The sequence below is a fragment of the Pelophylax lessonae genome (assembly GCF_965119305.1).
Source record: "Pelophylax lessonae genome assembly, chromosome: 5".
Lineage (NCBI taxonomy): Eukaryota > Metazoa > Chordata > Amphibia > Anura > Ranidae > Pelophylax > Pelophylax lessonae.
In genome coordinates this window covers 240,242,111-240,258,667 of record NC_138772.1, presented here as the reverse complement: position 1 = coordinate 240,258,667, position 16,557 = coordinate 240,242,111, and the positions used below count along the sequence as shown (strand labels likewise).

At 42.9% G+C, this 16,557-nt stretch overlaps 1 protein-coding gene across 3 annotated transcripts in view; it reads left to right on the top strand.

Annotated features, from left to right (window-relative positions):
* Positions 1-16,557, top strand: part of RECK (reversion inducing cysteine rich protein with kazal motifs) — a gene marked incomplete at its 3' end in the record, with an annotated part of 1,214,950 nt that overhangs the window by 759,731 nt on the left and 438,662 nt on the right. For all 3 annotated transcript variants that reach the window (XM_082258598.1, XM_082258597.1, XM_082258599.1), the window contains exon 9: positions 7,449-7,710. In XM_082258598.1, the coding sequence (XP_082114724.1) occupies positions 7,449-7,710 (262 nt within the window). The remainder of the gene's footprint in view (positions 1-7,448; positions 7,711-16,557) is intronic.

Sequence of the window (16,557 nt, the reverse complement as noted above, 5' to 3'; positions counted from 1 at the left end):
TTGGCTAAGACTGGCTCCCGCTGCTGTCAATCAAACTCAGCCAATCAGGAGAGAGAGGGGGTGGAGTCAAACGGTAGCTCCATGTCTGAATGGATACATGGAGTTGCAGCTGGGCTTGGGTGCCCCCATAGCAAGCTGCTTGCTGTGGGGGCACCCAACAGGAGGGAGGGGCCAGGAGCTCCAGCCAGTGATCTGAGAAGAGGAGGATGTGCAAAACCACTGCACAGAGCAGGTAAGTATAACATGTTTGTTGTTTTAATGGAAAAAAAAAAGATTTTTCTATCACTTTAATGATCATTGGTATCACTATGCCTGATGCCTGATTGGCCAGCAAGCTCGGCTGACCTAAACCCCATAAAGAATCTGTGGGGTATTGTCAAGAGGAAAATGAGAGACACCAAATCCAACAATCCAGATGAGCTATCAAAGAAACCTGTGCTTCCATAACACGTCAGCAGTGTCGAGGGCTGATCGCCTCCATGCCACGCCGCTTTGATGCAGTAATTCATGCAAAGGGAGCCCGACCAAATATTAAGGGCATACTATACTGTACATGGACGTACTTTTCAGTAAGCAAACGTTTTAGTAAAAAAAATCAATTTTTTTATTGTTCTTATGGAATATTCTAATTTCCTGAGATACTAAATTTTGGGTTTTCACTAGCTGTAAGCCATAATCATTAAAATTAAAAGAAAGAAATGCTTTAAATATATCAATCTGTGTGTAACACATCTATATAAAATAGGAGTTTCACTTTTTTAATTGAATTACTAAAATAAATTAACTTTTTGATGATATTCTAATTTTATGAGATGGACCTGTATGAGCGTCTTGTCGCCTGAAGCTCAAAAAGTACATAAGCGGGGCATGGCTTGCGCGCGATCTGGAATGGACGCCTGAGCGGTGAGCTCCCAGTACCCGGCCGACATTCACCTCAGCGACGGGGAACCACAGCATCAGCCCGCATTGAAACTGCTCACATCCGCTGCCCTACACACCCCGAGTGATGGCCAGCCGCAAGAGAAAAGACGGGAGAGGCCCTAAGAAGCTTACGGCTTTCTTTTTTAAGCCGCCCTCACAGCCTGGAGGATTCCAAAATGGCGCCGGCGCGCTCTCTGATCCCGGCGGCCCTGCGGCCTACACTGACTTGCCTGATGTGGCTCCGTTGCCGGCGGAGCCCACACCTCTCACATCGATGCCGGACTCCTCTCCTACATCCCCGGTCCCCAGGAGCCCTGAAAAGTCCCGGATGCGCATGGATCCGACAGATCTCTTTGACCCCGCGGTGAGTAACTCCTTTGCCTCTATGCTTCCAATGACTGAACTACAATCCTCCATTGCTGCCTTCCCTACCACGGGTCAGCCTGTTCTAGACACCACGATGAAGAACATGCTCATAACATTTCAATCTTCCCTGATGGCTAATCTCACCACAATTATGCACAGGTTCTCCTGTGAAATGAGAGGTGTGGGGCAAAGAGTGTCACGAATTGAGCACAGCATGGAAGAATGCACTGAAACAGTGAATGAACTGGTTGATGCCTATACCGACCAGAAGGAAGATACTGAATGGATAAAACATAAGCTGGCGGATCTTGAAGATCGCTCTCGCCGCAACAACGTTAAGTTGCGAGGCATTCCAGAAACTGTTCCACCTGCCGAACTCTTACAATATGCTTCTTCTATGTTTTCCACAATGGTGCCTGAATTAACCCCCATAGAATTGACGATCGACAGGATCCACAGGATCCCCAAACCGCGCCACCTTGAGGATTCAGTTCCTAGAGATGTTTTACTACGCCTACATTTCTACCCTGCTAAAGAAAACATTTTGCAGGTTTCCAGGCAGATGGGCACGCTTCCAGCACCGTATGCAGATGTACAACTGTAAGCTGATCTGTCCCAACACACGCTACAGCAAAGGCGGCAACTGAAGACACTCACTAAGGCTCTTTACAACCATAAGATCACCTACAAATGGCGCCATCCCGCAACGCTGCTCGTCACCTACAATGGGATACCCCACACCATATCCACTATTGAAGGTGGCATGAAACTCCTTCACTCCTGGGGAATTATACCGGATCCTCCTCAAGGCTATCACGACGGAGCGAGAAACCAGCACTCATCGCGCCCGGGGGGCCCCCAGGGGCAACAACGGCAGAAATACCGTCCGTGAGTTTTGGCGCTTCCCCTGCCTCACCACTACTTAGCCCGGCCGGGCCACTACTTGTTGTTCTCCTCTGATTTTTGGACAATCCTTGTTCACCTCGGTGAATGACCCCCACCTTTTGTCGGTAAGCCCACCAAGGGATAAATCTTACTGACTTAAGTTCACCAGTTACTTTTCTGATCCACCGCTTGTTGATCATTACCAGTTTTTCTCCACACCCATACGAGCCTGCGCATTTGTTGTGCTCCTATTCTCGCTTGGCTGTGGTTTTTGTTCTTTTTCCTTTGTTCTCTTTTGTTTCTCTTTTGTTTTTGTGTTTCCAACACAGCTTCTTCCTCCGGCAGCTGCAGCAACACTAGGACCACAGGACAGTAAGTGCACGTCACCACCTCTTGGAGTGCTCCTCACTCTTTCCGGATAGTGATATCGACGGACGGGCGTTCTCATCCAACATCACTGCAACACTCAAGGTACCGACTGTTCTGTTAACTTGGATCTCCACTACTACTTTGTCGTACGTGTAGCTCACAGGCCATGTCTTTTACTATCCTCTCTTTGAACGCTAGAGGTCTTAATCACCCCGCAAAACGGACCTCTCTGTGGTCTACAGCCAATTCCCTAAAATGCGACATTTTATGTGTACAGGAGATGCACTTTTCTCAGTCAGCAACACCTAAATGCAGCCATGTACAATTCCCTGTTCTCTACATGGCTTCTGGGAAGAAGAAGCGTAAAGGTGTCCTAATAGCTATCAAACAATACTTGGCCTTCCAGCACCATGAAGCAATACTGGATACTAAAGGTCGCTTCATTATTCTTCGATGCTCTATTGACAATAGGAATTACACCATAGTCAATCTTTACGCTCCCAACAACCACCAGATGCCCTTTATTCGCTCAGTTGTGGGTAAAGCAAAGTCCCTACATTGGGGTAATCTACTTATCTGTGGAGACTTTAATCTGGTTCCTGACAGCGTTCTGGACTCATCTGCCTCTCCCAAGAGGCACAATGCATCCCTTTCCAAATACTTGTGGGATAACGATCTATTTGACGTGTGGAGGTGCTGTCACGCGGAGGAGAGAGACTATTCTTATCTCTCCCCCCGTCACGGCACCTACTCACGCATTGACCTTTGTGTTACCGATAAGCATTTATTAGAACATGTTTCTGCTGCAGAGCTCCACACGGCCACCTGGTCGGACCACTCTCCACTCACGATCTCAATAAATTGTGGCCCCCCCACCCAATCTGCCTATGTGTGGCGACTTCCTAACCATCTGTTGACCAATCCATCTTATGCCACTGAAATTCAGTCTCATCTAACCAATTTCGTGGCCGACAATTGCCTTCCTGACTCCGATCCGTTGGTCGTGTGGAACGCTCATAAAGCAGTCCTAAGGGGTGTGTTTCTCCAATTGGGGGCTAGGGACAGGAAGAGGAGGACGCAGCACTTAGACGAATTAACCACCAAGCTGTCTTCCCTAGACTCAAAAAACAAACAGAACCCTTCCCCGACTTTACAATCGCAAATTTTTGCGCTCAGACAAGACCTTAGGACCCTCCTGCTAGAGAAACATAGCTATTTTCTTAAAAAGTGGAAAGCTACCACCTACTCGACAGGCAACAAGGCTACCAAGGCCATGGCCACTCGCATTAAGGGACAGCGTCTCAAGTCTAGAATAGCCTACATGTTTCACCCCAAAACGAAAGACAAACTTCTCAAACCCAACCTCATAGCTAATGCCTTTAGCTCGTATTATGAATCATTGTACAACCTTAAGGACGACCAAACAACACACCAACCTTCTGCCATTCATGACTTCCTTGCCCATATCAATTTGCCCTCGATACCTCCCCAGGCCACGGAATCTATTAATAGACCATTCACAGATATGGAAATTGAAGAGGCTATCGCCCTTCTCCCTAACTTAAAATCGCCAGGACCTGACGGGTATTCGGCCGAATACTATAAACTTTTTCGAGACACCTTGACCCCCCTGTTAAGTAAGGTTTTTAACTCTGCTGCCTCCTCCTCCGCCTTCCCGACAGAGATGTTAAGCGCCTTAATTGTGACTCTTCCAAAACCGGGTAAAACGCCTGACCAACCTCAAAACTTTAGGCCCATTTCTCTTTTGAATCTGGACGTAAAAATTTACGCTAAGGTTATAGCCAATAGACTAGTGAATCTTCTCCCCACTATCATCCATAAAGATCAATCAGGTTTTACCAAGGGTAGGCAGGCCTCAGACGCTACGAGACGAGTAATTAATGCTATCCACCATGCGGGGCTCTGTGGAACGCCTTCTCTGCTCCTATCTTTGGACGCGGAGAAGGCGTTCGACAGAGTCCATTGGGGATTTCTTTCGGCGGTCCTACAGAAATTCGGGTTCCAGGGATTCATCCATGATGCCATTATGGCCTTATATTCCACGCCTTCTGCATTAGTCCGTACGACAGACGCGATATCCACCCCATTCACCATCTCCAATGGTACTAGACAGGGTTGTCCCCTCTCACCCCTGATCCTCAATATGATCATGGAAACATTGGCAGAACATATTAGGTCCAATCCCAAAATTTCGGGCATACACATGGCGGACCAACAGAATAAAATCAGCCTCTTTGCCGACGACGTAATCCTTATGATTACGGACCCCTCTAATTCCCTTCAGGAAATTCAAAGGATATTGAAATGGTTTGGGGAGGTTTCCCTCTACAAGGTAAACGAATCTAAATCTAACATATTGGGAATAGGCATTAATGCTACAATAAGTAACCTTCTCCAGCAGCAGTTCCCGTATACTTGGGCAGACCACAGTATCACCTACCTGGGTGTGCAACTTACAGCATCTACTAAAACGCTCTTTAAACATAACTTTATCCCAGCACGAACCGCGCTACAAGCCAATCTTAAGCAGTTAGCATCCTTTGAGTTTTCATGGTTGGGCAAGCTAGCGGCTTTCAAAATGATGTACCTCCCCCAGCTTCTATATCTATTCAGGACTCTCCCTATACCAATTCCTAAGCAGTACTTTAAATCTCTCCAATCACTATTGTCTACATATATCTGGCAGGGGAAAAAGCCCCGATGTGCACATGCTAAGCTGACCAAACATAGATCAGTGGGGGGAGCCGGTTATGTTGATATTTCAGACTATTATCTGTCATCGGTCCTCACTCCGTTGCAGGATTGGTTTAAATCGACCCCCTCCACTTTGTGGGGCATTATGGAAGCCACCTACTGCACAGGACGGAGACTGTCTGATTGGCTCTTGGCGAAGACTCTAAATGACAAAGTGCCGTCTTACTTACCCCCGTTTATGATCGCTGCAGCTAGGGCTTGGAAAGTACTTGTAACGCAGGAAACTCCTTCTTCCCTCCGAACCCCTCTTAAGATCCCTTTGACAGCCCTTCATTCACTCATGGACCAAATCTGTCTTGCGGACTGGCAGAAGAAAGGCATTGCCCATATTGGAGACCTATACCATGGCTCCAAACGTATTCCCTTTGGTACCCTGCAGACCAAATTTAATCTGCCCGGTACTGCTCTCTTTACATACATGCGAGTGTCTCACTACCTGACTACCCATCCACCTTGACCACAATTCATCCATTATCACGCTTGGTTGTTCCTCACTAATAAAAATCCTCATACCCAAAAAGGCATAACCACTTTCTATAACCTTTTACACCATAAAATGTCTTTCTCCAAGAATGCATCGCATCTCCTTTGGGAACGTGACCTGGGCGCTCAGTTTACGGACGCACAATGGCTTCAGGCTAATATACGATCCGTATACTCGGCTACCAGCTGCTCTAATTTGTGGGAACTGACTATTAAAATCTCTCTTCGCTGGTACCTAACACCTTCTAGGCTTCGCAACTTTGGCCCCCAACATGATGGCAAATGCTGGCGATTGTGTGGACACGACGGCACATTATTACATGTCTTGTGGCAGTGCCCGCACCTCACCCAATACTGGAAAACCATATTTGACATTATTTCTGCAATCACCCTTGTTACTGTTTTACCTTCACCGGGCCTGGCTCTCCTGAGTATCGGCATAGGACAGATTCCCAAACAGTTTAGACACACCGTGACCCATGTTCTTCTTGCGGCCAGACTAAATATAACGTGCTCTTGGAAACAGGAACTCCCACCTACAATCCCTGGCGTTATTGACCTTACTAATTTACACTGCACGTATGAACGTGCTCTTTCTCTTAAACACCACTCTGTACACAGAGTGTCCAGCCAATGGCAACCTTGGATTAATTGGTTTGAACACTTGACGGTCCAGTCTTCCCCTTGAAGTCTTGCCTAGTTCCTAGTGTGATTACGTTATGACTAGCTGTTGGAGGGATTTTTCCTCCTTCCTCCTCCACGCTTGGGCCCAGTATTGCTCCCCTTTGGGGGTGGCCAGGTGTGGAGTGGGCCCCGAGTCCCCACTAATAGGGTGATCCTTGATGTGGACGTCTAACCCTCTATCATCTTTTTACTTTGGTTTACTAGAGTGTGGTGTACTATGTATACGGAGTTATCCTGATCTGAAGAATTAATTAATACTCACAATATGTGCCTTACTGCCTGTGCTGTTTGCAACTTAATTTTGCTGACTGTTATTGTCTGCCATATTTCTTATTTTGACTCTAGCTTCATACAATCCTGGTTATCACTGTACTTTTTGTACTTTCTGTATAATGCTATTTTAATTGCTGTGTGCTATCGCATACCTGTTCCTTGTATGTTGTGTATTTCTCATGTTATTGAAAATTCAATAAAAACATTTATGAAAAAAAAAAAAAAAAAGTACATAAGCTTCTTTTTGGCAAATTACAAGTGGTTTTTTGCCCTATAGACTTCATTAGAAATGCCTGACTTGAGCAGAAAAACCCTTGAAAAAGGCTCAAATAGCAGCCCTCCACCCATAACTTCTTCACCCTCTTCTCCCCCTAGTGCTTTCTATCTACTAAACAAAAATGCTTGAAGCTGTAAAATGCTTGTAATACACTTCCAAAACGCTTTAGAAAAAAAAAAAGCTTGTAAAAAGTTGCAAAAAAAGCCGAAAAAAAGGCCTGAAAAATGGCCAGTAAATCGATACGCTCAGTTGTGAATGGAGCCTCACTGTCTCTGGAAACCCAGAAAAAGATTACAACTTCATTTTGTATGTCAAAATATGGAATGGTGATATATTCTAATTGTATACAAGCTGCAAATAACTTCATATTTACTATACTGCTCTCTAATATATTATTTTTATATTTGCTCTATAGGTCTGTACTGCTGTGACAGAGCTGAGGATCCTGCTTGTCAAACAGCTTGCAAAAGAATTCTAAAGACTAAAAGAACTGAGATTGAGATTGTTGATAACCTAATTGCAGCCTGTAAAACCATGCCTCTGCCTCAGGATCCACTCTGGCAATGCTTTCTAGAAAGTTCAGTTCATCCTGTGGTCACAATTGCTCCTCCACCTTCTACTGGAATTGATGGAGCTAAACTGCATTGTTGTTCAAAAGCAAATTCATCGAAATGTAGGTAAGTGTTAACTTAGAACCTATGCAGGCTCAATGTAAAAAACAATGTTATTGAATTGATATTTTACAGTATCTCACAAAAGTGAGTACACCCCTCACATTTTTGTAAATATTTTATTTATCTTTTCATGTGACAACACTGAAGAAATTACACTTTGCTACAATGTAAAGTAGTGAGTGTACAGCTTGTATCAGTGTAAATTTGCTGCCCCCTCAAAATAACTCAACACACAGCCATTCATGTCTAAACCACTGGCAACAAAAATGAGTACACCCCTAAGTGAAAATGTCCAAATCGGGCCCAATCAGCCATTTTCCCTCCCTGGTGTCATGTGACTCATTAGTGTTAAAAGGTCTCAGGTGTGAATGGGGAGCAGGTGTGTTAAATTTGGTGTTATCGCTCTCTCTCTCTCTTACTGGTCACTGGAAGTTCAACATGGCACCTCATGGCATAGAACTCTCTGAGGATCTGAAAAAAAGAATTGTTACTCTACATAAAGATGGCCTAGGCTATAAAAAGATTTCCAAGACCCTGAAACTGAGCTGCAGCACGGTGGCCAAGACCATACAGCGGTTTAACAGGACAGGTTTCACTCAGAATAGGCCTTGCCATGGTCGACCAAAGGAGTTGAGTGCATGAGCTCAGTATCATATCCAGAGGTTGTCTTTGGGAAATAGACGTATGAGTGCTGCCAGCATTGCTGCAGAGGTTCAAGGGGTGGGGGGTTAGCCTATCAGTGCTCAGACCATACACTGCACACTGCATCAAATTGGTGTGCATTGGAAGCCCCTTCTAAAGATGATGCACAAGAAAGCCCGCAGATAGTTTGCTGTAGACAAGCAGACTAAGGACATGGATTACTAGAACCTTGTCCTGTGGTCTGATGAGACCAAGATCAACCTATCTGGTTCAGATGGTATCAAGCATGTGTGGCGGCAACCAGGTGAGGAGTACAAAGGCAAGTGTGTCTTGCCTACAGTCAAGCATGGTGGTGGGAGTGTCATGGTCTGGGGCTACATTAGTGCTGCCGGCACTGGGGAGCTACAGTTCATTGAGGGAACCATAAATGCTAACATGTACTGTGACATACTGAAGCAGAGCATGAACCCCTCCCATTAGAAACTGGGCCGCAGGGCAGTATTCCAACATAATAAACAGGCAAAAAATTTGGGGGAGCATACCCATGTATTTCTAAAGCTGCTGCAGCTATGAACCAGAAGACATGTATATTAAAAAAGAATAGCGCGCAAATGCAAAAGAAATAACTACCAAATCTGAAGACAATCCATAAATAAAAATGGGGGTTTGGTCCCACCATATGGCCATATCGTGCTCAAGCCCACTACTGCGTCAAAGTACCCCATTATCAGTGGGTCCTACACTATCTATGAAAAAGAGATGAATCCAGCCTAACCCTTGGAGATAATACTCCTTGCTGGGAAGGATGTGCAAATGCACTACAGGGGACTCCTCCTATATCCACTTGATGGTGGACACTGATTGAGTACAGGTGTGTGGGGGGGTGGGGAGGGTTGCTCAACCTCGATAGTCTGGTCAGACCGAATACATAATAAACAGGCAAAAAATTTGGGGGAGCATACCCATGTATTTCTAAAGCTGCTGCAGCTATGAACCAGAAGACATGTATATTAAAAAAGAATAGCGCGCAAATGCAAAAGAAATAACTACCAAATCTGAAGACAATCCATAAATAAAAATGGGGGTTTGGTCCCACCATATGGCCATATCGTGCTCAAGCCCACTACTGCGTCAAAGTACCCCATTATCAGTGGGTCCTACACTATCTATGAAAAAGAGATGAATCCAGCCTAACCCTTGGAGATAATACTCCTTGCTGGGAAGGATGTGCAAATGCACTACAGGGGACTCCTCCTATATCCACTTGATGGTGGACACTGATTGAGTACAGGTGTGTGGGGGGGTGGGGAGGGTTGCTCAACCTCGATAGTCTGGTCAGACCGAATACATAATAAACAGGCAAAAAATTTGGGGGAGCATACCCATGTATTTCTAAAGCTGCTGCAGCTATGAACCAGAAGACATGTATATTGAAAAAAGAATAGCGCGCAAATGCAAAAGAAATAACTACCAAATCTGAAGACAATCCATAAATAAAAATGGGGGTTTGGTCCCACCATATGGCCATATCGTGCTCAAGCCCACTACTGCGTCAAAGTACCCCATTATCAGTGGGTCCTACACTATCTATGAAATCTATTTTGCATTTGCGCGCTATTCTTTTTTAATATACATGTCTTCTGGTTCATAGCTGCAGCAGCTTTAGAAATACATGGGTATGCTCCCCCAAATTTTTTGCCTGTTTATTATGTATTCGGTCTGACCAGACTATCGAGGTTGAGCAACCCTCCCCACCCCCCCACACACCTGTACTCAATCAGTGTCCACCATTAAGTGGATATAGGAGGAGTCCCCTGTAGTGCATTTGCACATCCTTCCCAGCAAGGAGTATTATCTCCAAGGGTTAGGCTGGATTCATCTCTTTTTCATAGATAGTGTAGGACCCACTGATAATGGGGTACTTTGACGCAGTAGTGGGCTTGAGCACGATATGGCCATATGGTGGGACCAAACCCCCATTTTTATTTATGGATTGTCTTCAGATTTGGTAGTTATTTCTTTTGCATTTGCGCGCTATTCTTTTTTAATATACAGTATTCCAACATGATAATGACCCCAAACACACCTCCAAGACGACCACTACCTTTGTAAAGGTGATGGACTGACCACGGATGTCTCCAGACCTAAACCCTATTGAGCATCAGTGGGGCATCCTCAAATGGAAGGTGGAGGAACGCAAGGTCTCTAACATCCTCCAGCTCTGTTATGACATCATGGAGGAGTGGAAGATGACTTCAGTGGCAACCTATAAAGCTCTGGTGAACTCCATGCTCAAGAGGGTTAAGGCAGTGCTAGAAAAAAATGGTGGCCACACAAAATATTGATACTTTGGGCCCAATTTGGACATTTGCACTTAGGGGTGTACTCATTTTTGTTGCCAGCGGTTTAGACATTAATGGCTGTGTGTTGAATTTTTTTGAGGGGAATAGCAAATTCACACTGTTATACAAGCTGTGCACTTACTACTTTACATTGTAGCAAAGTATCATTTCTTCAGTGTTGTCACATGAAAAGATATAATAAAATGTTTAAAAAAATGTGAGGGGTGTACTCACTTTTGTGAGATACTGTATATAGGGTTGCCATTCAAAGTATGTTTTCTACAAGGATTATGACCAGTTAGAATTAGGGTAATAATGCCATCATCGCAATGTGGAGTGATCAGCTTTAAAATGGAGTTCCAGTCCCCCAATTCATTTTTAATGATTGTTGCAGTAATTGTTTCCACTTCAACTGCAACATTTTGTTAATTTCAGTAATGGGGTCAATTTATTTTTTATTTAAATAGTGCAAAACTAAACTGATCTCGGAAGCAGGCAGCATTGATCTCTGTTGTAGGCATCTGAAGCCCTCTTGAATTCATTTCCGGGAATTGGTGCAGCTGGCTACCCAACATTCCCCCCCCCCGATCTTGAATCCGCGTAGTAATGGTTAAGAAATTATAAGCTCCGAGTCCTGTCTACAAATGCTCGCAGTTTAGGTAAAAAAATCAATGAACTTGGGTCAATAATGGCATCTGAGAATGTAGATTTAGTGGCTGTTACGGAGACATGGTTCAATGAAAGAAATGACTGGGACATAACCATACCAGGGTACTCTTTATACAGAAGAGACAGAGAAGGCAAGAAAGGAGGAGGAGTGGCCCTGTATGTGAAAGATAGCATTAAATCTAACCTAATACAAGTTGGTGAGGCCAACATAGAGTCAGTTTGGGTTACGTTACAGTTTGCTAATCATGCAGTAACTCGTGTAGGTGTGATCTATAGACCACCTGGTCAAGTTAAAGAACTAGATGATCTACTAGTTGAAGAAATAGCTAAAATGACAATGAAAGGAGAAGTTATCATTATGGGAGATTTCAATCTTCCAGATATAAACTGGAAAACCAAAATAGCAAGTTCTACCAGGAGTACAGATATTATAAATTCCCTACTGGGGTTGTCTCTGCAACAAGTGGTTGAGGAGCCAACCCGGAGGGAGGCCATTTTGGATTTGGTATTCACAAATGGGGATTCGGTATATGATGTCATTGTAGGCGAAACCTTGGGATCTAGTGATCACCAGTCAGTGTGGTTTAATATAAGAACTGTGAAAGAGTCACACCACACAAAAACAAAAGTTTTAGATTTTAGAAAAACAGACTTTTCAAAAATGAAATTAGTCATAAATGAGTCCTTATCAGACTGGAACGGATTACATGGAGTCCAGGAGAAATGGGACTACTTAAAAGGTGCATTATTGAAGGCAACAGAAAATTGCATTAGACTTGTCAGTAAAAGCAAAAAAAGGAAGAGACCACTGTGGTACTCAGCAGAAGTGGCCCAAATCATTAAAAATAAAAAGCTAGCATTTTGTAATTATAAAAAAACCCAGAGCAATGAAGATAAGGAAATCTACAAGATTAGGCAGAAAGAGGCCAAGCAAGTTATAAGAACTTCTAAAGCGCAGGCAGAAGAAAAACTAGCTCAGTCTATGAAAAAGGGGGATAAGACATTCTTCAGATATATAAATGAAAAAAGGAAATTAAAACAAGGAATAACTAAATTAAAAACAAAGGATGGAAGGTATGTAGAAGAGAATAAAGGGCTAGCCGACTGCCTTAATGAATACTTCTGTTCAGTTTTTACAGAAGAAAAAGAAGGAGAAGGACCTCCACTTGAAAGGATGACTAATGAATCATTTGATGCATGTGTCTTTACAGAGGAAGACGTTCTAAGATTGCTGTCTAAAGTGAAGACAAATAAGTCACAGGGTCCTGATGAGATACACCCAAGATTATTAAAAGAGCTTAGTGGTGAGCTGGCAAAACCATTAACAGATCTATTTAACCAATCATTAGTAACAGGAGTCGTCCCGGAAGATTGGAAATTGGCAAATGTCGTGCCCATTCACAAGAAAGGTAGTAGGGAGGAATCGAGCAACTATAGACCAGTGAGTCTGACATCAATAGTAGGCAAATTAATGGAAACCCTATTAAAGGATAGGATTGTGGAACATCTTAAATCCCATGGATTGCAAGATGAAAAACAACATGGGTTTACTTCAGGGAGATCATGTCAAACAAATCTTATAGATTTTTTTGACTGGGTGACTAAAATAATAGACGGTGGAGGTGCAGTAGACATTGCATATCTAGATTTTAGTAAGGCTTTTGACACTGTCCCACATAGAAGACTTATCAATAAACTGCAGTCATTGAGCATGGACTCCCATATTGTTGAGTGGATTAGGCAGTGGCTGAGTGACAGACAACAGAGGGTTGTAGTCAATGGAGAACATTCAGAACAAGGTCATGTTACCAGTGGGGTACCTCAGGGATCTGTACTGGGACCAATTTTGTTTAATATCTTCATAAGTGATATTGCAAAAGGCCTCGATGGTAAGGTTTGTCTTTTTGCTGATGACACAAAGATATGTAACAGGGTTGATGTTCCTGGAGGGAAACGCCAAATGGAAAAGGATTTAGGAAAACTAGAAGAATGGTCAGAACTCTGGCAACTGAAATTTAATGTGGATAAGTGCAAGATAATGCACCTGGGGCGTAAAAACCCAAGGGCAGAATATAGAATATTTGACACAGTCCTGACCTCAGTATCTGAGGAAAGGGATTTAGGAGTAATTATTTCAGAAGACTTAAAGGTGGGAAGACAATGTAATAGAGCAGCACGAAATGCCAGCAGAATGCTTGGATGTATAGGGAGAGGTATAAGCAGTAGAAAGAGAGAAGTGCTTATGCCGCTGTACAGAACACTGGTGAGACCTCACTTGGAGTATTGTGCGCAGTACTGGAGGCCATATCTCCAGAAGGATATAGATACTCTAGAGAGAGTTCAGAGAAGAGCTACTAAACTAGTACATGGATTGCAGGAAAAAACTTACCAGGAAAGGATAAAGGACCTTAACATGTATAGCTTGGAAGAAAGAAGAGACAGAGGGGATATGATAGAAACTTTTAAATACATAAAGGGAATCAACGCGGTAAAGGAGGAGAGCATATTTAAAAGAAGAAAAACTACCACAAGAGGACACAGTTTTAAATTAGAGGGGCGAAGGTTTAAAAGTAATATGAGGAAGTATTACTTTACTGAGAGAGTAGTGGATGCATGGAATAACCTTCCTGCAGAAGTGGTAGCTGCAAATACAGTGAAGGAGTTTAAGCATGCATGGGATAGGCATAAGGCTATCCTTCATATAAGATAGGGCCAGGGACTATTCATAGGATTCAGATATATTGGGCAGACTAGATGGGCCAAATGGTTCTTATCTGCCGACACATTCTATGTTTCTATGTTTCTATGCCACTGCATGGCGCTCTTTCATCCTGACGCGTTGTCATAGCAATGGTGGTGGCGGCGGAAGTTCCCTCCCTGTTGTTATGGCATCCTGTTTATCAGAGGACACCCCGGAAGGAAATCACATAAGATTACGGTATTAGGCAATTCCCATGGACTCCTGGGATATCAGCGTCATCTATCCCAGGGGGAGTCTATGGGAATCGCCTTGTTACATCATCGCCTAGGCGGCCAGAGCCAGAAGATCTTCAGGAAATAAAGAAAAAAAGGTATTTAGAAAAAAAAAATGTGTTGCCATTTACAGTAGAAATGAGGATGGGCATGGGATAGATTGCAAGTTAATAAATTGGGTGGAACTCCGCTTTAAAATGCACAGTCATTACAAGTTTTTTCACACCTTTTCGTACCTTTGCACTGTGCAATATAGTAAATCCTGTCTGAATTACAGTTTGTCTATTATTCTTCTTTTATGAATCTATGCATGGAACACAAGGCTAATATAAAGACAGACTGAGGTCCTATTTAAAACCTTTTAAAGTGGTTGTAAACACTTACATATCCACTGAAGCAACTAGCCTCAGGTGATACAAAGAGATAAAACAAATCCTCCTACATAAGCTGTACCTGTTTATCTGCAGCGTTTTGTCTTGTATAGTCTTGTAAAACACAGAAATAAAAAATATTTTTCACAGAAGCACAATGCAGGGGACAGGGAGCAGGGAGCTGAAGTTTCACACCGGACAACTCAGTGAGGAGAGCTCTGAGAGCTGATTAAAGGGAAAGGAAACAGCCCTTCCACACAGCACACATGAACTATGCAAAGCTGAGGATATCAATCACAGGATGTGTGCTGGAGCTCCCTCTCTGTCACCTTTTTATCTCTTGGAGTCTGGAAAACTTGTCAGATCACTTATGTAGATAATAAAGAAACTAGATATCAGAGAGAAATTACACTCAATGCTTTTGACTGAGACAACATTACAGAAGGATATGTTTTGTTCACATTTCATATGTCCGAGGTTTACAACCACTTTACCCTTACCCACTGGGCACTTAAACCTCCTTCTTAACCAGACCAATTTTCAGCTTCCAGTGCTCTCACATTTTGAACGACAATTACTCAGTCATGCACCCACACTAAATTTTCATCCTTTTTTTTACACAAACAGAGCTTTCTTTTGGTGGTATTTAATCATCATTGGGTTTTGTTATTGTTTGCGCTATAACTGAAAAAAAGACCGATAATTTTGAAAAAAAAAATGCATTTTTCATCGTTTTGGTTTTAAAATGTTGAAACTTTAGTAATTTTTCTTCATAAATTTTCCTACAATTTATACTGCTACATATCTTTAGTAAAAATAACACAAATAAGTATTAATAAGTATAAATGTTTTGGTATTTGTGAAAGTTATAAAGTCTACAAGCTATGGTGCCCATCATTGAAAATTGATAACACCTGATGTACTGACGGCCTATCTAATTTCTTGAGACCCTAACAAGCCAGTTAAGTACAAATACCCCCCAAATTGCCCCTTTTTGGAAAGTAGACATTCCAAGGTATTTAGTAAGAGACATGGTGAGTTTTTTGAAGTTGTAATTTTTTTTCCACAATTCTTTGCAAAATTAAGATTTTTTATTTTCCACAAAATGGTCATTTTACCAAGTTATTTCTCACACACTGTATAGGCATACTTGCAACTTCACCCCAAAAATACATTTTCCTGAGTATGGCGATATCACATGTGTGGGACTTTTCCACAGCCTGACCACATACAGAGGTCCAACATCCAAGTAGCACCTCCAGGTGTTCTAGGAGCAAAAATTACACACATAATTTCCTGACAACCTATCACACTTTTGAAGACCCTGGAGAACTAGGAAAATGGAAAAGTCGCTCAGGTGAGACAAAACACTCCGATGCGAGTTGGATCCTCCATCCAGATACTTCACAGTCAAAGAGAAAAAGTGACCACACTCAGGAACTTAATCAAAACATTGAAGCATTTATTCCTCACCATAGATAAAATGAGGACAGTACATTACAGGCAAATGCAACAGGTTTACACATTTCACGATACTGGAGAATGCTTACTCATAACCACACATGGGATGTTGGTGTGATAGCTGCATATGAAGGCAACATACCAATTGGAGCTAATCTAGAGGTAATTAACACACCTCAAATCAATTTACCAGAAGACGACTTTCATATATAGCTTAACAACCATCAACCAACATACCTGAAAGACAATTTTATCACAATACTTCTACTAAAAGAAGAAAAAGATATACAAACACTCTTAGACTTACATCTCAAGGATCAGAACATTCAGGGGTATGTGAGATGATTACAGCCACACACACCTACACAGGTTGAACTAGATGGACTATTGTC